We start from the raw sequence: 26,325 nt of genomic DNA, 5'->3' as shown, positions 1-26,325 counted from the left end.
CAGGCCCTTCGGCCCAACTTGCCCATGTCGACCAAGATGCCCCACCTTAGCTATTTCCATTTGCCCACGTTTGACCCATTTCCCTCTCAGTCTTTCTTATCCATATACCTGTCCAAAAGAAGGCAGGCGCATTACTAGCATTTATTTCAAGAGGGCTAGAATACAAAAACAGGGATGTAATGCTTGCTCTATAAGGTGCTGGTCAGGCCAGATTTGGAGTATAGTGAGCAATTTTGGACACCATATCTGAGGATGGATGTGCTGGCTCTGGAGAGAGTCCAGAGGAGGTTTACAAGAATGATCCCAGGAATGAGTTGGTTCACATGTGATGAGCGTTTGACGGCACTGTGCCTTTACCCGCAGGAGTTTAGAAGAGGAAGGGGGGACCTCATTGAAACATACTGAATAATGAAAGGCTTGAATAGAGTGGATGTGGAGAAGTTGTTTTCATTAGTGGGAGAGTCTAGGACTAGAGGTCATAGCCTCAGAATTAAAGGACGTTCCTTTAGAAAGGAGATGAGGAGGAATTTCTTTAGTCAGAGGGTGGTGAATCTGTGGAATCCTTTGCCACAGAAGACTGTGGAGGCTGTCAATGGATATTTTTAAGGCAGAGATAGATAGATTCTTGATTAGTACGGGTGTCAGGGATTATGGGGAGAGGACAGGACAATGGGGGTTAGGAAGGAGATATAGATCAGCCATGATTGAATGGCAGAGTTGACATGATGGGGCAAATGACTTAATTCTGCTCCTATCACTTATGACATATCTTTTTTTAAATATTATGATTGTAACTGTCTCAATTATCTCCTTTGCACTTTGTTCCATACACCCACCAGTGTGAAAAGGTTTCCCCTCACGTTAGATAGATCAGCCATGATTGAATGACTAGATGGGCCGAATGGCCTAACCCAGCTCCTATGAGTTATGAACTAAACCATGTTCTCCAGAGCTGTTGCCCGACTCACTGAGTTACCCCAGTACTATGTGTTTTTTGTTTTTGTACTTTTGTACACAGCAGAGTGTTTCTAGATTTTTGTTTAATTTCAGATTTCTGCATTTTGTTTTCCCTCTCAGGTACTAAAGGGGATCAAGATATTCCTGAACGTGAACCCTTCAGGAACCTGATGCAAGGATTCTTGTTGTATAGATATCTCACCCCGCTGTCTCGTACACAGGGTTCAGGGCGGCTGTCGGTGTTTGCTCCCTCTCTGTCTCTGTCTCTCAAGGCGAGTGCCGGTCGAACGCTCTGCCGAGGCGGTGAAACACCAGGCGGAGAGACAGGAGCCGTCGAGTGCAACTCTCCTGTCGTCCAGTCCGGGCACGGGGGCAGGGCTACTGACATCACTCCCGGAGGCAGAGCCGCCACAACTCACCGGCCTCTACACACAGTGGAGAGAACTTGTCAAAGAGGCGAGATGACCAGCATGGAGCATTTACACCCGGTGAGAAATGTTCACAATGTTTCATTGTAAACACTTAGCAACATTGAACGTATCAAGCATTGTGCAGTGTTTTTGTTATCCTGAATTTAAAAGAAATATTCAAATTGTTTCCCCACTCAAAAGCAACTCTCTCGAAGAAGAGGTTACCAATTGCTACTTGTGTGAAGTGATACTGTGGGAAAGCGATTATTTTGGGTGGGGGTGGGGGGGAATGTTTTCCTACTCCAAATCAAAACTCTCGAACAGAAGGTTACTAATTGCTACTTGTGTGAAGTGAGACTGTGGGAAAGGGATTATTTATGAGAAAAAAAAATGTTTTATCACTCAACAACAAATCTATTGAATTGGTAACTTGTGGAAATTTAGTTTAGTTTGGTTTATTGTCACGTGAACTGGGGTACAGAGAAAAACGTGTTGCATGCTAACCAGCCAGCTGAAAGACTACATGATTACAATCGAGCCATCCACAGTGTACAGATACATGATAAAGTGAATAATGTTTAGCGCAAGATAAAGTCCAGTAAAGTCTGATCCCGAGGATCTCCAATGAAATCTCAGGACTGCTCTCTACTTGTTATTAGGATGTTTCAGTTGCCTGATAACATTTGGGAAGAAACTGTCCCTGAATCTGGAGGTGTACGTTTTCACACTTCTATACATTTGGCCCTATGGGAGAGGGGTGTGACTTGACTTTGATTATGCTGGCCACCTTGCCCGAGGCAGCGTCAGGTGTAAATGGAGTCAATGGAAGGGAGGTTGGTTTGTGTGATGGTCTGGGCTGCGTCCACAATTCTCTGGAATTTCTTGCTGTCTTGGGATGCAGCTGTTCCCAAACCACGCTGTGATGTATCCCGATAAAATACTTGATACAGCATGTTTGTAGATGTTGGTGAGAGTTGTGGGGGACATGACGAACTTCCTAAATTCTCCAAGGAAGTAGAGGCGACACTGTTGGAAACTGAAGTGATACTGTGGGAATGGAAACTTTCTTGCCCTGCCGACAGAAGGAATAAATGGAACAACCCCAAGAATTTGTTGAAATCCACTTGTACAAACTCTCATTTCAGATTAAATGATTCAAGAAGGGCTGGTTGCATGTTTCACAATCACTATAGCAGCTCATCCAATGTAAATATTATTAGTGTGATTAGTTTGCATGCAGGTGTTGTACAACCCTTTGGATGGAGCTAAGGTCCAGCTAAGTTCAACATAAATCTATATGTACAGATTTATTTCAGACTGACAGACCCAAAGAGCTTGTGGAGTTAAGGCAACTTGTTACATAGTTATGGCAATTAAGTTTGTATGCAGTTTTATAATGGACAAACAACAAGGGGCTAAAAGTATTTCACAGATAAGCGACAAATCATCGGTGGAAAGGTCTAAAATCTGAAATGTTACCTCTTTCTATTACTTTCTGACTATTACAACATTGTGTAGGAGATCGAGATTAAAGTTTAGGAGACATCAGAAACTGCAGATCCTGAAATGTTGTGCAAAATACAAATTGCTAAAGGAACTCGGTGGATCAGGCAGCATCTGTGGGGGGAAATGGACAGAGAATGCTTCGTCACCATCCTTCTTCAGACTGATGGAATAGGAGGGAGAAAGCTGGAAAGAGATTTGCCATAGCCAATGAAGTAAAGCAAGCTGTTGGCCTTTTGACTAATTTGTTGACGAGACCCGTTATCTTGCTGGATCTAATGGCATATATTCCATTGCCCATCTGTTTCTCTGCATCTCCCAATATCCTATGTATTCTATATTCACTTGCCTTCGTGCAATTCCCCAAATACATTTCCTCATGCTTCTCTGAATTAAACTCCATTTGCTTTCTTCCGCCCAATTGATCAGATCACCATTATATTCCCGCAGTTTAAAGCTTTTCTCCTTAGCGTCAATTACATTACAGGTTTATTTTATTCATCGGCAGACTTCTTTATCATGCTCTCTACATTTAACTCTTAAGTCATTAACATGCATTACAAACATCAAGAGATCAAATACGAAGCCCTGCAAATAGTCTTCTGGTCTTTAGAACACTCTTCAAACCTTTGCTTTCAGATATTGAATTGGTTTTGGGTGCAGTTTGCCACTCTTCCTTGAATCTCATCAGCTCCCATTTCCTGACCACCTTAATATGTCTGACTTCATCAAAACACCATTGCTAAATTGCATCAAATGCACTGGCCTCATTGATCTTTCTTGATGACTATCCCTGATGAACACTTCATTTATAGATATAGATTATGCTGTTCCTGAAGAAGGGTCGACCCAGAACATCACCTTTTCTCCAGAGATACTGTCTGACCCGCTGAGTTACTCCAGCTTTTTGTGTCTACTATCCCTGAGTGGATTGTAATAATCCAGTCCATAGATTGTAATAATTTGCCTGCCATTGAAATGTAACTGACACTATTGAAGTCCTTATCTAAGTATTTCCAGCAATATTCTCAAGGGACCAGGCACCTCTGTCATCTCGTGTAGGATAGAACTGCAGATGCTGGTTTAAACCGAAGATAGACACAAAATGTGAGACCCTTCTTCTCAACCCTAGCGTCACCCATTCCTTCTCTAGAGATGCTGCCTGTCCCGCTGAGTTACTTCAGTTTTTTGTGCCTAAACTCTATCATCTCACTACACATAGAGTCCATCTGTAGGCCAACATCTAGAGCATAGCAAGTGCTCATACCCAAGGTAGTGGCTACAAATGCCCTATTATGATTTCCTCATGCCCCTCTGCCACAGTTTGCCCAGGATACTTTATTTGGTAATATGGTAGATAAGGAAAAGGGGATGGCATTATGGTGGGAGAATGTTTAGACAGGTTTAAGCAAGAGGCACATGTTTGTATGCTCAGCTGCTTCCAAATGGACTGTGGGATGAGAATGCGGCATAGAGGAAAAAAGGTACCAGCATATCATCAACCATCATCAGTTCCATTGCTAGCCATGGATCGCATAATGGCCGGTGATGCTCTGCACCTATGATCTCTGCTTGTTAGCTGCATCTGCTAATACTTTGGTATTGCCTTGGCCAACAAGAGAATGGGCAGGACTCAGTGCAGTGTGTGTTTTTGTTTGATGATCCTAATATAGAAACATAGACGTAGAAACATAGAAAATAGGTGCGGGAGTAGGCCATTTGGCACTTCGAGCCTGAACCGCCATTCAATATGATCATGGCTGATCATCCAACTCAGTATCCCGCACCTGTCCTCTCTCCATACCCCCTGATCCCCTTAGCCACAAGGGCCACATCTAACTCCCTCTTAAATATAGCCAATGAACTGGCCTCAACTACCTTCTGTGGCAGAGTATTCCAGAGATTCACCACTCTCTGTGTGAAAATGTTTTTTCTAATCTCGGTCCTAAAAGATTTCCCCTTTATCCTTAAACTGTGACCCCTTGTTCTAGACTTCCCCAACATCGGGGACAATCTTCCTGAATCTAGCCTGTCCAACCCCTTAAGAATTTTGTAAGTTTCTATAAGATCCCCCCTCAATCTTCTAAATTCTAGCGAGTACAAGCCGAGTCTATCCAGTCTTTCTTCATATGAAAGTCCTGACATCCCAGGACTATTAGTGCATTGAATGAAGTACATGAAAACTGTAGGATGTATTGTTTAAAATAGTGTGTGGGGATGTCAAGGGTCTCTGAATATTGGGCCAGAGTTCAGTGCAATAAAGATTGTAGCCAGGCTGCATTCATGCAGCAGCATTTGAAGCTAGTGCCGCAGTTGAAGGGGTATTCTATTCAGAGACGTATCCATTGACCATAACCCCATAAGTAACCCTACTGCTTATTGATTCTTGGAGCCTGACTATTGGATCTTGCTGCCTTTTGAGCATTTCCTGCCTCCTCTGTTCATACAGGCCACCTCGTCATCTTCCCCACCAAGTCTTCCAGCACGGTGTCTGCAAACTGAGCAGCGCACAATTATCTTCATCCACCACCTCAGTATCCCCTCTTCTTCATGAGGGACGGGCCTTCTTTCAAGGTCTATTTGAGATTGATCACTTGGGGGAAATGGAGCATTGGTGATGGGCAACCAACAAAAATATGAAATTACTTCCCTTTATATATGGCCCATTGCGCTCCTTTTGAACAGAGTTCCTTCCACTGTGCCTAACATTTAACAGCCAATCTGTAAACAATGATTTGCCAGCAAGATGTGCTATTGACCAAATACTGTTTTTTGTCCTTGTGATGTTGGTTGAGGGAAGAACAGTAGCCTGATCACTGGGAGCCCACTCACACCTTCGAGCAGTGTCAGCAGTATGGCACTCGCTCGGTACTACACTAGAGAGTCAGGCTGGATTTTGTATTTAATCGATGTAGTGCAATCTGATCCAGGAAGCATACTGCTCTGTTGCATTGATTGTTTAGTCTTTATTTAATGGCTGTTTATGTGATTTTGATACGTGCAAATTGTCTAAAAACTGCTATTAAACTGGTAACCAACTTAATTATATGAACAAGATAGTTCCATTCCCTCTACCATTGCAACATTATTTACTCTACCACCAACACACAATGGCTACAGAGTGTTCAAGTTACAAAATGCACTGGTTACTCCCACAGCACTTCCCAAGCCTACAAATTCAAGCACTAGAAGGAATAAAGCAACAGGTAAAAACAAGGAAACGTTAGAAATACTCAACAGATCAGGCAGCTTCCATGGAGGGGAAAATATACTTCACATTTTAGGTTTAAGAAAGAACTGCAATGCTGGAAAAATCGAAGGTAGACAAAAATGCTGGAAAAACTCAGCGGGTGAGGCAGCCTATATGGAGCGAAGGAATAGGTGACGTTTCTGGTTGAGTCCCTTCTTCAGTCTGATGGATATATTACTCTGTAATTATGGTGGATAGATTACTTTGGACCAGGTGGTTTACTAGGGAGCTTCACGGAGTAGAATGAAGCAGGTACAGCCTTTGTCTTCCTGAAAAATTTCAATGTGTTCAAATTTCCAAAGCTATCCCCCCTCCTTCATGGTCTCTGTGAATGGCGAATAACGTGGATTGGCATTTTTGAGGTTACCTTTTGTGGAAATGGGAGTTGTAAGAAACTCTACGGGTATATTGATTGGTTGGATTTTGTTTCATTTCTGATTTGTAATATAACATATAAACACGTAAAAAACGTATTATTGGTGCAAACACTTGGGGGAATTTTTACTCTGTTAGAGGTGCTGTATAAATACAAATTGTTGAATTTTTTAATTGCACATGCGAATCAAACAAACGGCAAGTGTGATTCCTATCGAATGGCAGTGCATCAGGGAGTCACGTCCGTGAATGCAAATGTAGTCAGTCATTTGGTTAGGTGACAACCGGTATTATTATGTATAGTAAAATCCAACCCCATCGTTGTCAGTGAGGTTTAATACTATTCAAATATCACAGTGCAAAAAATAAACAATAAATAAACAGATGGCGGAAATCTGAAACAAAAATGGACACTGAGACTCCACTGCATTTGCAGATAGGTGGATAGAATAGCAAACATAAATAGAGAATAGGGAAACGAATGTGGAAAAGGAACATCAATGCAGATAGTTGTGACCCAGGCACCCTGCAACTTGGTCCGTATGCTGACTGCTATGATTTCAGACATCATTTAATGCTCATTCTCAGTTGGATTAATTTTGAGGGAGATCCTGATTCGCCAATCTCACGCTGCATGAGGGGTGCCAACCCTGGTTTCATTCCCAGAGGCTTCATTACTTAACCTCAGCAGAGTCAATTACCCCCGTTTCGCAAATGTTTTTGTAATAAACCACAAGCCTAAATGACTTTTCTCTGTAGCAGTACGTAAAATTGAGGGAGAGTTAGGGGCGGCACAGTGGCGCAGCAGTAGAGTTGCTGCCTGATAATGCCAGAGACCCAGTTAGGATCCTGACTACGGGTGCTGGCTATATGGAGTTTGTACGTTCTCCCTGTGATGGCATGGGTTTTCTCCGGGTACTCCTGCTACCTCCCATACTCCAAAGATGTACGGGGGTTTGTAGGTTAATTGGCTTTGGTAATTGTAAAATTGTCCCTTGTGTGTAGGTTGATGCCAATGTACAAAGTGTTCCCTGGTCGGTGTAGGCTTAAGGACCTGGTTCCATGATGTATCTCTACACTAAACTAAGCTAAGTTCAAGAGAGGTTTCTTGTAATCCTGAAGATTTAGCAAACCTACTTATTTATCTCCTTTGACAATCACTAACCAGGTCCATACACCTCATTATCCTCAGATCCAAACTCATCGCCATGAATCCATGTTATGCTTCACACCAATTGCACTCCATGTTTCATTCTGCCTTCAGTAATGGTCCAAGCAAGCTTGAGGAACAGTACAATATCTTTCCATGAGATCGTCTTCTTGTATAGTGGTTGATTTATAGTGACAGAGGGAGGTAACTAGTCTTTCCCTAGCTCAAGGAAAAGTAGTCCTGATTATGTTGAATGGGTGAGACCAAACCTGAGGGTGGAGGAGCTGAGGAAACGCAGGAGGTTGGTGTCTGGTTTCCAGGCGTGGTATTGTGAAGGGAAGGGGGTCCTATCAGATGGGGTGCAGTGTGGCAACAGGCTAGGGGTGTCAGAGGGAGAGATGCTCCAAGGGATATGCTTGAAGTTTAAGTGGACCATTCCCCAGTGCTGAACTCCCCCAGACTGTAAACTACTCCCTGTAACTCTCATGTAAGTAATGTATTGTGGATAGGCACAAAATGCTGGAGTAACTCAGCAGACCTGGCAGCATTTCTGGAGAAAATGGATGGGTGACGTTTTGGGTTGGTACCCTTCTTCAGACTGGATTCATCTTCATCATATGCCAGCATCTGCAGTTCCTTTCTACACGGTGTATTGTGGAAGTCTACTTCCTCTTGGGCAGTCTGCACAAGCACCAAAATCACCAAAGTGCTGTCAAAACCTTGGATAAAACAAAGTATTATAAGATCTAAACTTTAAAAAAAAAAAAACAATTTCTGGGATGATAGACATTTCAATGTTTCAAAGCAGTTGAACATGGAAACTGTGGTTGGCTTTCATCTGCGCTCTCAGACCTCAGTGGGTCAGACAGCATCTCTGGAGAAAAAGGATGGGTGACGTTTTGGGTCTGGACCCTTCTGATTTCTATGGAAATATTTGGAGCTTGTACACCGCATGGCACTATGCCCACAGTTGGAACTTCATTCATCTGGTGCACAGAAGATCTGGAAAGAAAGCCACTGGCTTTGAGGACCTACATTACACCAAAGAAGTGGTGTGGTGTAGCATATCCAAATGTGGAGCTGCACGATGGAATATCTCGTGTTTTAAGCTTGTTTTCAGCTTCCTTGATGGTGTGAGGAATAGAACGATTATCCACATTGGTTCCACCACTGGAAGACCTCAGTGGATCAGGTAGGAAATGGGGAGGCGATGTTTCATGTCCTGACCCTTGTACAAGACTGAGTAGAGGGGGAGATAGCTGGTAGAAACTGCAGTTGAGGATTCACCCTCTGAACTGGCCTTTGCCCACAATGTCATTGCTGACCATGATACATATTTAAACTGCACATATTGCCTGCAACTGGTCTCTATCCTTAAGCCCCTGTCCCACTTAGGAAACCTGAACGGAAACCTCTGGAGACTTTGCGCCCCACCCAAGGTTTCCCTGCAGTTCCCGGAGGTTGCAGGTAGTGGAAGCAGCTAGGGAGACTGATTAGGTTTCTGTTCAGGTTTCCTAAGTGGTACAGGGGCATTAGTTTCCTGCCTGTTCATGTGCCTGTCTCGAGGAGAAAAACTAGGGAATGGGGCAGGTTGGGGACCGGAGCCCGGATGGGTTAATGGGTAAGGTTAGATCAGATGTTGGGATTCCTTTGAGGGAGGGAAGGATTATAAAGACAAAGTGAAGTGTTGTCAGGCAGGTCTGTTCAGGTGGAATGGGGTGCTCCTTGTCTCAGCTCCTACTAAGTTTCCTTTTAGGTGCTTTACAAATGGTAATACTAATTCAGGTAAATATAGTGATGGATGAATGTGAAAGGTTGATTTGGCAGATCATGCACACACCAAGCAAATAGGGCCAAACTTCTCACACCATGTGTTTGGTTCTGTCCCTGAGTGGTTTGGCTTTGGATGTAAATGCATAGTCAATTCCATTAAATTTACTGCTCTGAATCATGTTGAGTAGCTTTAATTGTTGACCAAAATGTTTAATGAATTAGTTTCCTTTAATGTCAGGAAATAATTAACATAATTGCAGGACTCTCCAAAGGATTTTTACAGTGGACTCTGAAGAAGGGTTTCGGCCAAAACGTTGCCTATTTCCTTCGCTCGATAGATGCTGACGCACCCGCTGAGTTTCTCCAGCACTTTTGTCTACCTTCGATTTTCCAACATCTGCAGTTCCTTCTTAAACACTCTGTTTAAGAATGTCTATTTTCCCTCCTTATTCTATTCTGGTTGATATAACTTTGATGTTCTTATCAATAATCCATACAAGTACGTGATTATAGACCTGTGATCTTAGGTTGCTACTGTTCAATGTCATTTCTCTCTCTCTTCACAGACCTCTATTGTTAATAAAGAAGAATGTAATACAGGTGAGAAGAGGTTAGAGTCACAATTCAGCATGATGTAAGTAAAATATTATATTTACTAGTATTTTTTAGCACTGCTAAAAGACGTCGAAATTATGCTGACATTGTTCAGTGTTAGCTGCTGAAACCACTAATTGTCCTTCCATATTTAACGGAAGCGGATGGCTTTAAGCAAAATGTACCACAATGTTAAAGAATTCTTCCAACTGTTAGACTGACTGAACTAGTTTTACCTGGTCTTTAGACTTTAGAGATACAGCGCGGAAACAGGCTCTTTGTCCACCAGGTCCGTGCCGACCAGCGATCACCCCGTACACTAGCACTATCTCACACACTAGGGAGAATTTACAATTTTTATTGAAGCCAATTAAACTACAAACCTGTATGTCTTTGGAGTGTGGGAGAAAAGAAGAGGACTTGGAGAAAATCCATGTGGTCACAGGGAGAATGAACAAACTCTGTACAGACAGCACCTATGGTCAGGATCGACCCTGGATCTCTGGCGCTGTAAGGCAGCAACTCTATCACTGCACCACCATGCTGCCCTATTGTGATGGCTTTTGCTGTGATGTTGCCTGCATGCATTCTAATTTATTAGCACATAGGAATTCTAACATTACTGTGTAACATTTATATTCCTCCTGCAGCAATGATGTAACCCATCTTTCTTTTCCCCAGAGAACTGAATTTTGTTTCAAATTTTCCTCTCAGTAAGCCTATCATTAACATGGCCAAAGGATTATAAAACATTTCAAAGCAAGATTTTTTAATTAAAATAAATTCATCAAAGGTGTGATGCAATTAGTAATTGAAAGCAGCGCACTGCTATAATTAAGTTGCTCGAATTCAAGATTTTGTGTGCAGATCTGGTTACCCCATTACAAGAATGATATGCAGGCCAAGCGAACGAGCAGAAGAATTTTACCAAGTAGTTGCCTGAATGAGATGGTATCAGCTACATGAAGAAGTTGGACAAACCTAGGTTGCTTTGACGTTGCAGGCTGAGGGGAGACCTGACAAAAGTATATAATATTATGCGAAGCAGCGGTAGGGTGGACAGTCAGAACCTTTCTCCCAGAGTGGAAATGTTAAAGACTAGAAGGTATAACTTTAAGGTGAGAGTGGCAAAGTTGACCCTAACCTCTGGTGCTGTCTGTGTGGAGTTTGCTCGTTCTCCCCATGACCGTGCGGATTTAACCCGGGTGCTCCAGGGTCCTTCCACGTCCCAAAGACATTCAGGTTTGGAGGTTAATTGGCCTCTGTAAATTGTGCCCGGTGCGTAGGAAGTGAATGTGAAAATAGGATTAGTGTGAACGGGTGATGGATGGTCGGTGTGGACTCAGTGGGCCCAATGGCATGTTTCGATGCTGTATCTTTAAACCAATCAATTGTGATTCAAGATAAAGTGTTAGATTACCACTGATTAGATTACCAGGGGTGGCACAGTGGCACAGCAGTAGAGCTGCTGCCTTATGGCACCAGAGGCCTAGATTCAATCCTGACCTCGGGTGGTGTCTTTACTGAGTTTGTACTTTCTTCCTGTGACCGGGTTTTCTCCGAGTGCTCTGATATCCTCCCACACTTCAAAGATGTACAGGTTTGTAAGTTAAGGGCCTGTCCCACTTGCCGATTTTTTTTTTTGGCAACTGCCGGCATCATATCAATGTCGCCAAAAGATTTTGAACATTTCAAAATCCAGCGGCGACAAAAAAAATGTTGTGACACTTGAAAAAACACTGCACGTCATATGTTATCATGCCGCATCACGCCGCATCATGCCGTGACTTGATACGGCAGTCAATGATGCTGGCAGTCGCCGAAAAAAATCGCCAAGAATGACAGACCCTTTAAATGGCGTATGTATAAAAAAAATGTTGCTAGCGTTATGTACTGCCCGGAACAATAACATCTACATAGTAAGTAATTAAACAGTAATTTACTAATTAACTTTGAACATGGTACATCACCCTAACACAGAAAATGTCTGCAGCCTAACAAACTGTGCCCCGTGCAAGTCCGGCGTCACCGTCTTCTGGGCGGTTTTGCCAATCTACCGCGTACGCGTGCACCCAATGACATTTAAAAAAAAAAAAAAAAAATGACATTCCTGGCCGGCAGGGATGCTGGCGAGAATGCGCATGTTAACAGTTCAAGACGGCTCATCCAGTGTGTACGACTACTGTCTAGGTGTTGGGAGCGGACTTGGTGGGTCGAAGGGCCTGTTTCTCCAAATGCACAACGTTCAAAATGGCACCTTATCTTGCCTTGGCCTGCGTGTAATTTAGCGCTGTATGTTTGAGGTGGATTAATCATTCTGATTATAATCAGTGACGTGTGGAAAACAAACAGTTACTCAAGACAACGTAACATATGTACATGCAACACCTCTTCACATAGTTACATTTAGCAGCTTTTCCTGAATGGAGGGAGTGGTTATGTCCGGACTATCTTAAAAATTCCATCGAATGATGCATTTTAAAATATCCCTTTTTTGGGTGTGGTTCTTATTGGTAAAGCTTTTTGTCACCCGACACTAGTTGCTGTTCTCAAAATAGTTAGTTAACATTCTTGATCAGATAGTAATGTAGTAGCTTAAGACTGGAGTTAAACAGAGGGCTGACCAAGCAAGGCTGGCATTTGTGATGCAGTTGTATTTTCTCAGTCCGTTGTCTGCTCTTTATTTCCACATGAAACAATGGACATGGAGGGAGCTGAACTTTCTTGATTTACTAATCCCAAAGGATGAGTATTATGCATTCACATCATTGCAACATCCTGGTACTCCATTTCCTGTTTTCCAACCTGCTTCAAGTCGGCATTCAACTTTCACTCATTCACATCAGACTCTATTCAGGTCCTGGTTCCACTGTTTCCATGGTCTACCTTTTCCCTCTCCTCCCTCTCCTCCCTCTCCTCCCTCTCCTCCCTCTCCTCCCTCTCCTCCCTCTTCTCCCTTACTTCTTCACAGCTGTTCTCTATTCTCTTGATTCCATGCTTTATTTGAGCTCTGCGACTGATGTTCGAGGGGGAATTCATTACCTCTCCGTGATATCGCTGTTACTCGTTGGATATGTGTCGGCAAAGAGAGCTTTCTATTAACCACAGAAATGGCATATATGGGGCAGGACCAGTAAGCCCCTTCACTGATAACACTATTCCACATTGAGGGAAAGGGAACACAGTCTAAATTTATTTTTGCTAGTAAAGGTCAAGGCACTGGCCACTTCCCAATGTCTGTAGTAGATGTGCAAGCCCTCCAGTCCATTATGCTTGTGCATAAGATCCTTTGCATTGGATTTTCACTCACTCATGTGCCTGTGCCTGAGATAAGGTATTTTATTTGATTAGTCCTCTGCATAGAAATGAGAATATTCATCTGATCATGCTTTGTTCTTTCAGTTACCTTCTGATGTCCTTATTTAAAAAAAAAATGTTTACATCAGTGAAACCCTTCAACATTTTGATTGCTTCTATCAAAGTCTTTGGTACAACTAAGAGTCAAAAATGTTTAATTGTCATATGTACCAAAAATGGAACAATGAAATTATAACTTGCAGCATCAAGCAGCTCCATGAACACAGTACACATAGATAATACAATAAATAAAATTCAGTAAATCCAGTAAGCCCGTAGTGCAACTAAAAATGTTTGTAGTATTCAAGAGCCGGATGGTTGTTGGGAAGAAGCTACTCTTGAAACTGGAGGTCACAGTATACAGACTCCTGTACCTTCTTCCCAATGGCAGAAGCGAAATGAGAGTGTGGCCTTCGATGAAGCTTGGTTTCTTTTTGAGGCAGTGTCTCCTATAAATCCCCACATTGGTGGGGAGGTCAGTACCCGTGATGGACTGCACAGTGCCCTCCACTTTTTGTAATCTCCTTCGTTCCTTGGTGCTCATGTTGCCCAACCAGGCCGTGATGTAGCCAGTCAATATGCTCTCCACCGTAGATTTGTGGAAGTTCTAGAGAGTATATATCAACATACCAGACCTCCTAAATCCTCTAAGGAAGTAGAGATAACCCTCATTATAGTCGATCATTGGCAGGGAGGGGGGGTCTGTTATTGCCTATTGTTTGCTATAACCAAGTAAGGGTTTGCTCCCCCATTGACATCATGGCCCGGGTAACTGGGTCATAGTCCTGGAGCCTCATCACTGAGAGGGCAGTGGGACCTCCCTCACTGCACTGTTCGGTGGCCAATGAGGGTCGCCTTGACTCTCACCACCGCCATCCTATTGATGAAACCAGATTGATGGATCTTCTGTTTTCCCTTTCTGAAGTCAACAATCAGCTTCTTAATCTTGCTGACATTGAGAGCAAGATTGCACATTGAATAACTTTTGAATCAACTTTTTATTTTTTGAACATATTAAACATCTTTGAAGATTGAACATCTTTGAAATCTCTTACTTGGTTATAGTGGACAATCAGCAATAACGTACAGCATTACCACCCCCCCCCCCCCACATCCATGGACCATTATAACGAGGATTATAAAATATTTGCAAGCAACTCCACATTATTGCAGGCAATGGAAAATTGTACTTCTGGGATTCATAAATCACCACACAGACCAGTAATGAATTACACAAGTAAATACATTTTTTTTTAAATTTAAACTCTCATTTCTTAACGGGGGCACAGATAACACAGCTTTGATTTATGGAAAATCACAACAAGGACCATTTCTAGGAATGCAACCCCCAGCCTCAATGAGACAGGAGTCGTCTGCACAAGAAATACGAAATGCCCTCTGCACCAACTTCCTGGGCTACGTTTCCTTGTGAAAACGAGGTGGCAAATTCTAATTATCAACTTCCACAGTTTTTTGAGTGTAATCCATTTCCTCCAGTCTTTTCATGGTAAATGCAATTGGATTTTCAAAACACGGGTTCCAGAAAAATTATGAAACCACTGGGCTTTATTGTCAGAACATTGTGGAAAGTGACAGCAAAGGGCAAACAAAATGGATGCAAATTTATTTCCCCAGGCAGTGCTCAGCTGTGTAATTTACCAGAATCACACCACAAAATGCAAATCCTTGGGTATGTTTTCTTTTTGCATCTCCTATGCATAGGTTCATAATACAATGATGGCATTATTAAAGTATGGGGCGTTTATGCTACATTGCGTGCACTTCCCTGACCACACAGGTGAATGCGTGCATAAGGGTGTGTTTGCTTGTGTAAGATCACGCTCATTCCACAAACGCATTTGAAAGTCAGCTTCCGAAGCAGGGGTTAGGCATATGGATATGCGGGGAGTGGAGAGAAATGGATCATGTGCATGGAGAGGATTTAGTTTCATTTGGCATCACGTTCGGTGATATGGCTGATCTATATCCTGCTATATACTTTAACACCCTTCCTCATTGTCCGAAACTCCATCAATTTTGGTGTCATAGTCATACAGCACGTAAACATGCCATTTGGCACTGCTTTCCCATGCCAACCAATGTGCCCCATCTACACTAGCCCCTCCTTCCCGCATTTGCCCATATCCCTCTCAATCTTTGGTTGCAAACTTAACAAACCAGCCAATCTACAAGTCGTTTAGATCTATCATAAACAACAGAGGTCCTAGCGCTGACCCCTGTGGAAATCCAATGGTCATTGACCGCCAGGAAGAGCAAAGATTAACAGAGAGATAATCATCTCCTGATACTCACCAAAACCAACATCCTCCTGTTGTTGCTTAGCCACAAAGCAACATCACTATTTGGGCCTATTCACCAGTCACTATTCCCATCGCAAGCAAGCAGGAAGTGGCACCCTGAGATTCTGTTAATACTATGTATACATACTGATACAATACACCCTTTGGCTATCATGAAAAGATAAAGAAGCAATGCCAAGCACTTTGCGGAGGCTTCGTCCATTATTGATCAAAAGGGTTGGGTGTGCAGTATTTCCTAAATCTACAATCTGAAATGTAGACGTTTGGGTGAACCTTTAAAATCTCACCAGATAACTTCTATTGGTACTGGGTCATGATTCATTGTGTTGTTTATTCGGGCTATTGTACAACAGATGGTAGAGAAAGTAGAACTAGGACACAAGGCCATGGGCTCCTCCAGTGACTGTTATTACAATACGCAACAACACATCATTCCACTCAAGGGAAACAGAATGGTCCTCCTTGATTTCAGATAATCACTTAAAGTGTTTCTGCAGAATATAGGGGATGCAACAGATAACAGAGACCTGTTAGAACCCTCTGGGGTGGGGGGGTATAAATGACTACATTGTTTTTTTGAGAATGTATAGATTTGTATAGGTTTACTGTCAGTAGTGAAATACAGTGAAAAACTTTCTTTGCGCTTCTTTGTAACCATAGAATAAACACGAGTGCAATCCGTACACAAGGACAATAGGTGGTGCAAAGAGAAAAATACCAGAGTGCAGAATATAGTGCTACAGCATTATAGTTATAGCACTAGTTACAGAGACAAAGTCTACGGTCCACAGTGATGTAGGATGGAAGGACGGGACTACACCCAGGCTTAGTTATTAGGCTGATAATAGTGGGAAAGGAGCTGTTCCTGAATCTGGTGTTACGCGCTCTCAAGCTTTTGTGTCTTCCGGCTGAGAAGAGAGGGGAGAAGAGGGAATGACAAAAGAGTGGAAAAGATTATGTTGCCTGCTTTCCCAAGGCAGCATGAAGTACAGATGGAGTCAATAGTGGTGAGGCTGCTCTGTGAGAAGGACTGGACACCATCCACAACTCTATGCAATTCCTTGCGGCCTTGGACAGAACCATTCCCAAACCAAGCTGCGATGCATCTATAGATATTTATAGAACTTGAAATATATGCAAACGGAATGACATTAACTCTAATGTTTGTTAGATACCAAGTTGGAACCCAAAGAGGTTGATCCATCAGTGGAGGGTGTATCTATTCTCTTCTTCCCACATGGCGGTCGGTGGACAGCACTATCCCAGGAGATGGTCGGTTTCTCTGCGTTTTTGGTTTCGACGTGCATTACACAGAGTGATGGCCCAATGTGAATATCAGATATCCATCTGATCAGAATCAAAAACATTCCAGGTTCCAGGCGGAAAATTAAAAGCAGTCTTCAAAATGTTTTCATTTAGGCTCAGATATATATGTGGTTGATATACTCTCTGGTGTGAGCCATTGCCATGGGAGTTAAAATGACAATGTAAAATGAATTAACCTAGGCATATGAGGTAGGTAGTCTTGGAGTAGGTGCCTGAGGATGTAATGTAATGGTCTGCAATGTAATGGAAGGGTCTCGACCCGAAACATCACCCATTCCTTCTATCCGGAGTTGCTGAGTTACTCCAGCATTTTGTGTCTATCTTTAATGTAATGGTCCATTGTATCTTTCAGTGGAGACAGCGCAAATCAATGTCTACAATTTGGACTGGAAGAAATAGACACAGGACAGGAACTAACAAGAAAGAACATCTACAATGATTGCAGTGATGAAGAGCCAGTTGAAAGGGAATCCATCTGTAGTACCGGTGAAATTGAGTTTTTAGGATTTGGCAAGAAGTATGGTAAGGTATGGAAAAAGAACAATCTGAAATGTAGACGTTTGGGTGAACCTTTAAAATCTCACCAGATGACTTCTATTGGTACTGGGTTACTATTGTCAGCTGTACGAGATGCACAGAAAAACTTTATTTGTTTGCTATCCTGTCAAATCATACTCCACATGAGAACAATCAAGGCATTGCACGTACAGCAGGTAGCGTAAAGTGAAAATTAGCAGAGTGCAGGCAGGGTATAGTGTTCAAGCTAGAGAAAGGGCAGATAAAAGAAAAGTTCAAGGGGCGGATTGAGGTCGGTTGGGTGATCAGATCTATACGTTTAGCTTATGAGAAGTCTGTTCAGTCTGATCACAGCAGGGAAGAAGCTGTTCCTGAACGTGGTGGTATGTGCTGTCAAGCTTATATATCTTGTGCCCAACGGGAGAGGGAGGAATGACCAAGGTGTAAATGGTGTTTGGTTATGTTGCCCAATTTCCAGAGGCAGTCTGAATTGTAGATGGAGTCGATAGGGATGAGGGGGAGGCTGGTTTGTGTGCAGGACTGGGCTGCATTCACAGCTCTCTGCAATTTCTTGCCGTCTTGGACAGAGCTGTTGTCTAACAAAGTAGTGATGCATCCCAGAGGTAGACACAAACTGATGGAGTAACTCAGTGGGTCAGGCAGCATCTCTGGAGAAAAGGAAGAGGGAGGTTTCGGGTCGAGACCCTTCTTCAGACTTTCCCCACGTTAAAGATAGTATGTGAATGTAAGTGATTTGGCTGCTGTATTTTTCCCATTAAACTGATTAGTATTTAATGAATCTGAAGAAAGGTTTTGACCTGAAATGTCTCTATTCCTTTTCTTCAGAGATGCTGCCTGACCCACTGAGTTACTCCAGCATTTTTTGTCTAACTTTGGTGTAAACCAGCATCAACAGATCCTTCCTACACATGTAATTTAACCTTAACAGGCCAATGATTATTTTAAAGAGTGCAAGGAGGAATGTAATCCACTTACACTAAGCATTCAGTTCAACATCAAGGCAATACAGCGTTTATAACCCATGTGGCTTCACAATTTATCAAGATTTCTTCAGTGCGTAGTTTGAGATAAGAAAATATATAAAGCTGTCATATGGCCATTTGCCACAGGTTTCCAGTTATAATCTTGTTTACCGAGGGACTGTGAAAAACTGTTTGTGTGCTAATCAGGGAGCAGAAAGACAATACATGATTACATTCGAGCCATTCGCAGTGTATAGATACATGATAATGGAATAACGTTTAGTGAAAGATAAAGCCAGTACAGTCTGATCAAGGTAGTCCAAGAGACACCAATGAGGTAGATAGTAGCTCAGGACTGCTCTCTAGTTGTTGGTAGGGTGGTCCGGAGGTGGTGAGATGAGCAAAGATAGTATTTCATTGTATGTTGTGTTTCATGTATCAGCTCTGAACAGGTAAACCAATCCTTTTAAGGTTCTTGGTTTCAAATAGATCCTAGTATTGGCTAATGCCAAATGTAACTGTCCCAGGAACGTTTCACAATCGGTCAACACCACACTCATGACCACTCATATATAAATGTGGAAAATATAGGTCAAGCTAATGAGATTTAGTGGCCTGGATCCTGTAATTGTCATATGTTTTTCCGGCTTCAAAACTGATCTTCTTGCGTACCTTTTTAATAAAATACATCCTGATGTTCTTCTTTTTATTGGTTCAAGCCTTCGGTAATCTAAGCCAAACCACTGATTTCCCTCCCTTTCTCCATTTAGTCTCTCCTTCTTAATGCCTGCCCCTCTCGTTCAAGTTTGCAGTAACCAATCTAATTCTTGTACTGACTGCATGTTTTGGGATAAATCACTGAGGAAGGGTCCCGATCCATTTTCTCCTGATGTTCTGCATGACGCCCTGAATTACTCCAGCACTTTGTGTCTGTCTTTGCTTTGTGATCTTTTCCCACTTTAAAGATACTGTGTGAATATAAGTGATTTGGCTGTCGTGTTTTTGCCGATTAACTGAGCAGTATTTAATTACAGTTTGTGCAGGTGTCTTCTAACACTCCCCCATGTGTCATATTTGACTTGCTGACCAAGGAGTGGAATGTGCCCGTCCCAAACCTCGTTGTTTCGATTGTTGGAGGAGAGGATAATGTTTTGTTAAAGCCATGGCTTCAGAATGCTCTTCGGAAAGGTCTGGTGAAAGCTGCTCAAAGCACAGGTAAATTTACTCCTATGTATCACGGAAAAAGGGGCGGAATAGGTGGCGCAGTGGTAGAGTTGCTGCCTTACAGCGCCGAGAGACTTGGGTTCGATCCTGACTACGGGTGCTGTCTGTACAGAGTTTGTACATTCTCCCTGTGACCGCATGGGTTTTCTTTGAGTGCTCCAGTTTCCTCCCACACTCCTAAGACGTACGGGTTTGTAGGTTAATTGGCTTTGGTAAAGGTTCTAAATTGTTCCAAGTGTGCCCATAGATAGCAGTCCGAAGGAAAAATGTATTCAACAGGTCAAGCAGCATCTATTAGATATGTTGATTATTTCCAGCTCTTATTTCAGATTTTTAGCATCTGCACTTTGTTTTTGCTCTTTATCATTATAGACCACACTCATGGACACCAAGGCAATGTTAATTCTCTTGGAGCAGCTTCCATTTGTTAATCAAACTGACTGACATGATGATGTTATTTAATGATAGATGTTGCATGCTAGGACTTCCAAAGACACTTGGAAGTCACCTGTATGTGTAATTGTAGTAGAATCTGATAGTGTAACCTCCAAATTTCAATTGGACATGTGGAAGAGGGCTAATCGACAGCCTTATGGGGAAAATCTGAACAAGAGCTAGCATAGATACAAATGGCTGAATGAGCTTCTGCACAATAAGGTTTGACAGTTCTCTGCTCTGAGGGGAACCCCATGATGAGGGGTCACACGGGTGTAGAGAGAGGTTAGAGTGGTGGGGCGATGGGGGGAGGAATGGTGAAAATCCTTCCAGTTGTGAGCCTGTGGGTTCTTCAATAATGAAAATAATGTTGCTGCTTGAAGATTGATGTAATTATTTCCTATGATTCCCATACAGGGGCGTGGATTATTACAAGAGGCCTGCGGGCAGGGATCACCAAACTCATAGGGGAAGCAGTCCGTGATCATGCCTTGGCCAGCACTTCCGCCAAAATCAAAGTCTTCGCAATTGGAATCTCGCCATTGGGAATCATTTCTGACTGTGAAGCCTTAGACGATGTTAAGGTTAATTCTCAAATCGTAAACCTTCTTTCCCCTATCCTCGGCCTTTCAGTATTTAAGGAACTCATTTCTAGTTGCGAAAGATGTTTGTACATTAATGTTGACTTCTCTGTTTGAATGAGGAAGGCAGGTGTGATTTAGAGCTGGGCATTGATTTGGGTTCACCCATGCCATGTCCCTGCCTTGCTATCTTGGTGCTTGGGCATGGAATTCAAGACTGTCACAAATGGGGCCATCCACACCAATAATGAGTGCCCAGTGCTGGGAGATTGCTCAGAATTTGCCTTGAACCATCCAAGTGAAAGCACTCTGACTTGTTTGTCAACTTAAGCTGTGAAAAATGAATGGTCTGCAAGACTTCACTCAAATGGGAACTAGGATTGGTTTGATGAGCAGGCTATAACATGAAGCCCCTTCCCTCAACCCCTGACCAAACATGCCGAGTGGTCAAGGTTTGCCCATACTGGTGAGACCATAATTCTACATGGGTTGGCAATGTCACAAGCAGTCGAATCACTGCATTTTTTGTCAGACTTTGCAGAGATCATTCAGGGCAAACATTGCTATTTGTTCTTCTGCAAGTTCACTTAAAATTCAAAAATACTCAGTGCCTCTCTTTGTTTGAAAAAAATATTTATTTCCCAATTACAGTATGAGGTAATAAATGTGAGCATGATGTTAGAACACACTGTCAACTGGATCTTCAAGAGGCACCCTCACATGTATTCCCCTAGCCTCCCCCCACAAGTGAGCTTACAGTCTTGGTTATTTGGAGCAGAGCCGATAAGTGGAGATGGAAGTTGTCCAATCCTCCCTCAAAGTTACCTTTCATCACTGTTCTTCAATGCGAGATAACATAGGAAATGGGTCACATTCCCCCCTCCTCAGATGGGAGATGGAACATGGAACAAAGACGGCACAGTGGAGCAGTAGTAGAGTTGCTGCCGGAGACCCAGGTTCGATCCTGACTATGGGTGCTGTCTGTACGGAGTTTGTCCGCTCTCCCTGTGACCGCATGGGTTTTCTGCGGGTGCTCCAGTTTCCCCCCACACTCCAAAGACGTACGGATTTGTAGGTTAATTGGCTTTGGTAAATATTGTAAATTGTCCATTGTGTGTAGGATAGTGCTAGTGCACGGGGATCGCTGGTCGGTGCGGACTCACTCGGTGGTTGATGGGCCTGTTTCCGCGCTGTATCTCTAAACTCAACTAAACTAAAAACTAAATGTTTGTATTGAAAGAAAACATTGCAGTACTTTAGGACATGCCACAACAGTTCTAACCGTTATAAATGTATACACCACCTTTTTGAAGTGGTGTATTGAAGAACATATCTAATTTGTTCATAGCAAGAACCTCCAGTAATAATATAGTAGGGTTCAGTATGTTGGTGCAGGATTATATATTGGTGAGGATACTCTCAGGCAATGGAAAATGTGTGCATGTGTTATAATCTTCAGACCCAAAGGTAAGAGTGTTGTCAACTGAACCATGATGGACAAAAAATGCAACTGCAACAGGCACTACCTTTGTTTATTTGGCCTGCTTTTCTCTCGGACTTCCTCTATAATTACTTTGTATACGTCTTTAATTAGGAGCACAGTCCAGCAGTCTACCGGGTTGATGACACAGCACAAGGTCCTCTCTACTCCTTGGACAACAACCACTCCCACTTCATACTGGTGGATGAAAAGACTCCCAATGGCACCACTAAGCTTTGGCTGAAACTGCTGAAGCACATTTCAGAACAGCGGACAGGCTACGCAGGTAAGCGCCAGAAGAATATGGCTGAGAGTAGGATCTCCATCATGACCACAGGTTGATGAACAGTTCCCATAGAAGGCCATAATAGCAAGTGAAAAAACTTGCACAGCCCAGCTTGTGATAGCAGGTAGGGCGGCACAGTGGTGAAGTTGCTGCCTTATAACGCCCGAGACCTGGGTTTGATCCTGTCTGTACGGGTGCTGTCTGTATGCAGTTTGTACCTTCTCCCTGTGACCATGTGAGTTTTCTCCGGTTCTGGTTTCCTCCAAAGACATGCAAGTTTGCAGGTTAATTGCCTTCTGTAAATTGTTAGTTGTCCCTAGTGTATAGGATAATACTTGGGTAAGGGGTGATTGCTGGTCAGCACAGACTTGGTGGGCCGAAGGGCCTGTTTCCACGCTGTATCTCTAAAGTCTAAAGTTAGAGGTCTGTATAGTCTCCACAAATCTTGCATGGGAATCCATTGTCATTTTGATCAAAATAGTTGAACAGTGTTAAAACATGGGAACATTTTTGTTTATTTGTCCTGTCAGTTATTTAAGGTTCACAGGCCAAACGAGAGGGATAGATTTTAAAATACCACCTCCAACCCTGGCCAAGACTTATGACGTTAATTTTCTTTTTCCTCAGGTTTGTTTTCAATAAATACGTGGAAATTTTCCATTTCTAAAACGGCCCCATTATTGTGTGTGGAGTTTATCATCCTGTGATTGCATGGGTTGCCTTGAATGTCTGATTTTCTCCCACATTCCAAACACATGCTGGATAGTGGGTTAATAGACCATTATTCATTTCCCCTTGTATAGCTGGCTAGTGGGAGAGTCAGGAATAGTTGAATGGCATGTGAGAAGAAATAATTTGTAGCGAGAAAAGCAGGAGGGACGAGATTGAGGGACTGGTTTCAGAGCAGCTGTAGATTCAATGGTCCAAATAGACTCCATCTATGTTGTAAGGATCTATGAGAAATGAAACACTCCCTTATTTATCTCAATGACAAAGTACTGTTGTCTGCAGATTTAGTTCACCATACATTTTCACACACCGAAGGGAGATATTTCAGAATGATACATTTTCGGGCTCTTGCTCTTCAGTGGGATATTTTTCATTTTCACAGCATGAAACATGGTGTTATATATCTGCTGCACATTACAGGAACCATTTAACGTTTCATGTGTTACCCATAATTTAATGGTGGTACCCTTGTCTGAATGAGGAGTTTGTGGGTTCAGCCTTACTTTGGTCTGAAGAAGGGTCCCGACCCGAAACATCACCTATCCATTTACTCCAGAGATGCTGCCTGAACTGATGAGTTACTCCATCATTCTGTGTCTAACCTTGGTTCATTTTGCCACTCCTGTGTGGTGCTGAGGGAAAACAGACCCTCATGATCCCAGGGCATTTTCACCTAGTTGACAGCGGTTGCTGTTTGTATCGATGCATCACCCTGGTTCATAAGGAGTGTCCATCTTGCAATGCTGGTTTTAGAACACGGATTGAAGTTGAAAATCCAACTCTGTCTGAAAACTATTCCAGTATCAAGTTCTACTCATCAATTTAACAAATTGAAAGATATTTTGTTCCCGCTACAAGCCACCCTTGCGGTCTCACTTTGTCAACTAAATGGAAGACACATTGTCGTGTGTGCTCTCTTCCACATGATGTAAATTTAAAACATACCAAATTGCCTTTCCTAGTCTCCAGAAGCAAGGAGAAAGGACAACTTAGTCAACATTCCTAAGTTGTTTCCTATACACCCGCCTTTTGCAATACAAAATAAATAATAGCAAACCTTCTAATTGTTACAGAACTTTGAAAACGATGTCAACCCAGATCTAAAATAAATAGCCAAGTTGTCCAGTTTCACCAACCATTAAATAGAATGGAGCAGATATTCTTACCTGGAAGCCACTATCTCCTGAATCATCTTTTACAAGTCCAACTGGTGTCCTTGTCATTACTTGACATAACTTTCAAAAATTGTAGTATGCTTTAATTCTGCTTTTATCTTTTGCAGGTACTGGCAGCATTGAAATTCCTGTACTTTGCTTTCTTGTACATGGCCACCCGGAAATCTTGCAGGTAACGGCCGTCTTTCTTGACTGGACAAAATAAAATTAATCTGCAAGGAGAAATTATTTAAAAATACATTTTCTCTATCCATTCGTGAGGAACTCATTATATTGAATCATGTATACTTATACGGGTGTATTATAGACCGCCAAATGGGGAGCGAGAATTGGAAGAGCAAATATGTAAGGAGATTGCAGATATTAGTAGTAAGCACAAGGTAGTGATTGTGGGAGATTTCAATTTTCTACACATAGACTGGGAAACACATTCTGTAAATGGGCTGGATGGGTTGGAGTTTGTAAAATGTGTGCAGGATAGTTTTTTGCAGCAATACATAGATGTACCTACTAGAGAAGGGGCGGTGCTGGACCTCCTGTTAGGAAATGAGACAGGTCAGGTGGCAGAGGTATGCGTTGGGGAACAGTTCGGGACCAGTGATCACAATACCATTAGTTTCAATATAATTATGGAGAGGGTCAGAAATGGACCTAGGGTTGAGATTTTTGATTGGAGAAAGGCTAACTTTGAGGAGATGCGAAAGGATTTAAAAGGAGCAAATTGAAACTTTTTGTTTTATGGGAAAGATGTGGAAGAGAAATGGAGTACATTTAAAGGTGAAATTTTAAGAGTACAGAATCTTTATGTCCCTGTTCGGTTGAAAGGAAATAGTAAAAATTGGAAAGAGCCGTGGTTTTCAATGGAAATTGGACACTTGGTTCGGAAAAAGAGGGAGATCTACAATAATTATAGGCAGCATGGAGTAAATGAGGTGATTGAGGAGTATAAAGAATGTAAAAAGAATCTTAAGAAAGAAATTAGAAAAGCTAAAAGAAGATATGAGGTTGCTTTGGCAAGTAAGGTGAAAGTAAATCCAAAGGGTTTCTACAGCTATATTAATAGCAAAAGGATAAAATTGGTCCATTAGAGAGTCAGAGTGGACAGCTATCTGCAGAGCCAAAAGAGATGGGGGAGATATTGAACAATTTCTCTTCTTCGGTATTCACCAAGGAGAAAGATATTGAATTATGTGAGGTAAGGGAAACAAGTAGAGTAGCTATGGAAAGTATGAGATTCAAAGAAGAGGAAGTACTGACACTTTTGAGAAATATAAAAGTGGATAAGTCTCCAGGTCCGGACAGGATATTCCCTAGGACATTGAGGGAAGTTAGTGTAGAAATAGCAGGGCTATGACAGAAATATTTCAAATGTCATTAGAAACGGGAATAGTGCCGGAGGATTGGCGTACTGCGCATGTTGTTCCATTGTTTAAAAAGGGGTCTAAGAGTAAACCTAGCAATTATAGACCTGTTAGTTTGACGTCAGTGGTGGTCAAATTAATGGAAAGGATACTTAGAGATAATATATATATATATGCATCTGGATAAACAGGGTCTGATTAGGAACAGTCAACATGGATTTGTGCCTGGAAGGTCATGTTTGACTAATCTTCTTGAATTTTTTGAAGAGGTTACTCGGGAAATTGATGAGGGTAAAGCAGTGGATGTTGTATATATGGACTTCAGTAAGGCCTTTGACAAGGTTCCTCATGGAAGGTTGGTTAAGAAGGTTCAATGGTTGGGTATTAATGGTGGAGTAGCAAGATGGATTCAACAGTGGCTGAATGGGAGATGCCAGAGAGTAATGGTGGACGGTTGTTTGTCAGGTTGGAGGCCAGTGACTAGTGGGGTGCCACAGGGATCTGTGTTGGGTCCACTGTTGTTTGTCATGTACATCAAT

At 42.4% G+C, this 26,325-nt stretch overlaps 1 protein-coding gene across 2 annotated transcripts in view; it reads left to right on the top strand.

Moving 5' to 3' along the window:
- The first annotated feature begins 1,378 nt into the window (after positions 1-1,378).
- The window catches only part of trpm5 (transient receptor potential cation channel subfamily M member 5), a 65,662-nt gene continuing 40,715 nt past the window's right edge, over positions 1,379-26,325 (top strand). For both annotated transcript variants that reach the window (XM_033039178.1, XM_033039177.1), the window contains exons 1-7: positions 1,379-1,445; positions 9,985-10,052; positions 17,369-17,543; positions 19,550-19,730; positions 20,592-20,758; positions 22,350-22,521; positions 24,533-24,597. In XM_033039178.1, coding sequence (XP_032895069.1) covers positions 1,419-1,445; positions 9,985-10,052; positions 17,369-17,543; positions 19,550-19,730; positions 20,592-20,758; positions 22,350-22,521; positions 24,533-24,597 — 855 coding nt within the window. In that variant the 5' untranslated portion in view covers positions 1,379-1,418. The remainder of the gene's footprint in view (positions 1,446-9,984; positions 10,053-17,368; positions 17,544-19,549; positions 19,731-20,591; positions 20,759-22,349; positions 22,522-24,532; positions 24,598-26,325) is intronic.

This window comes from Amblyraja radiata, chromosome 20 (genome assembly GCF_010909765.2).
Source record: "Amblyraja radiata isolate CabotCenter1 chromosome 20, sAmbRad1.1.pri, whole genome shotgun sequence".
Classification (NCBI taxonomy): domain Eukaryota; kingdom Metazoa; phylum Chordata; class Chondrichthyes; order Rajiformes; family Rajidae; genus Amblyraja; species Amblyraja radiata.
This window is presented reverse-complemented; position numbering and strand designations above follow the sequence as displayed.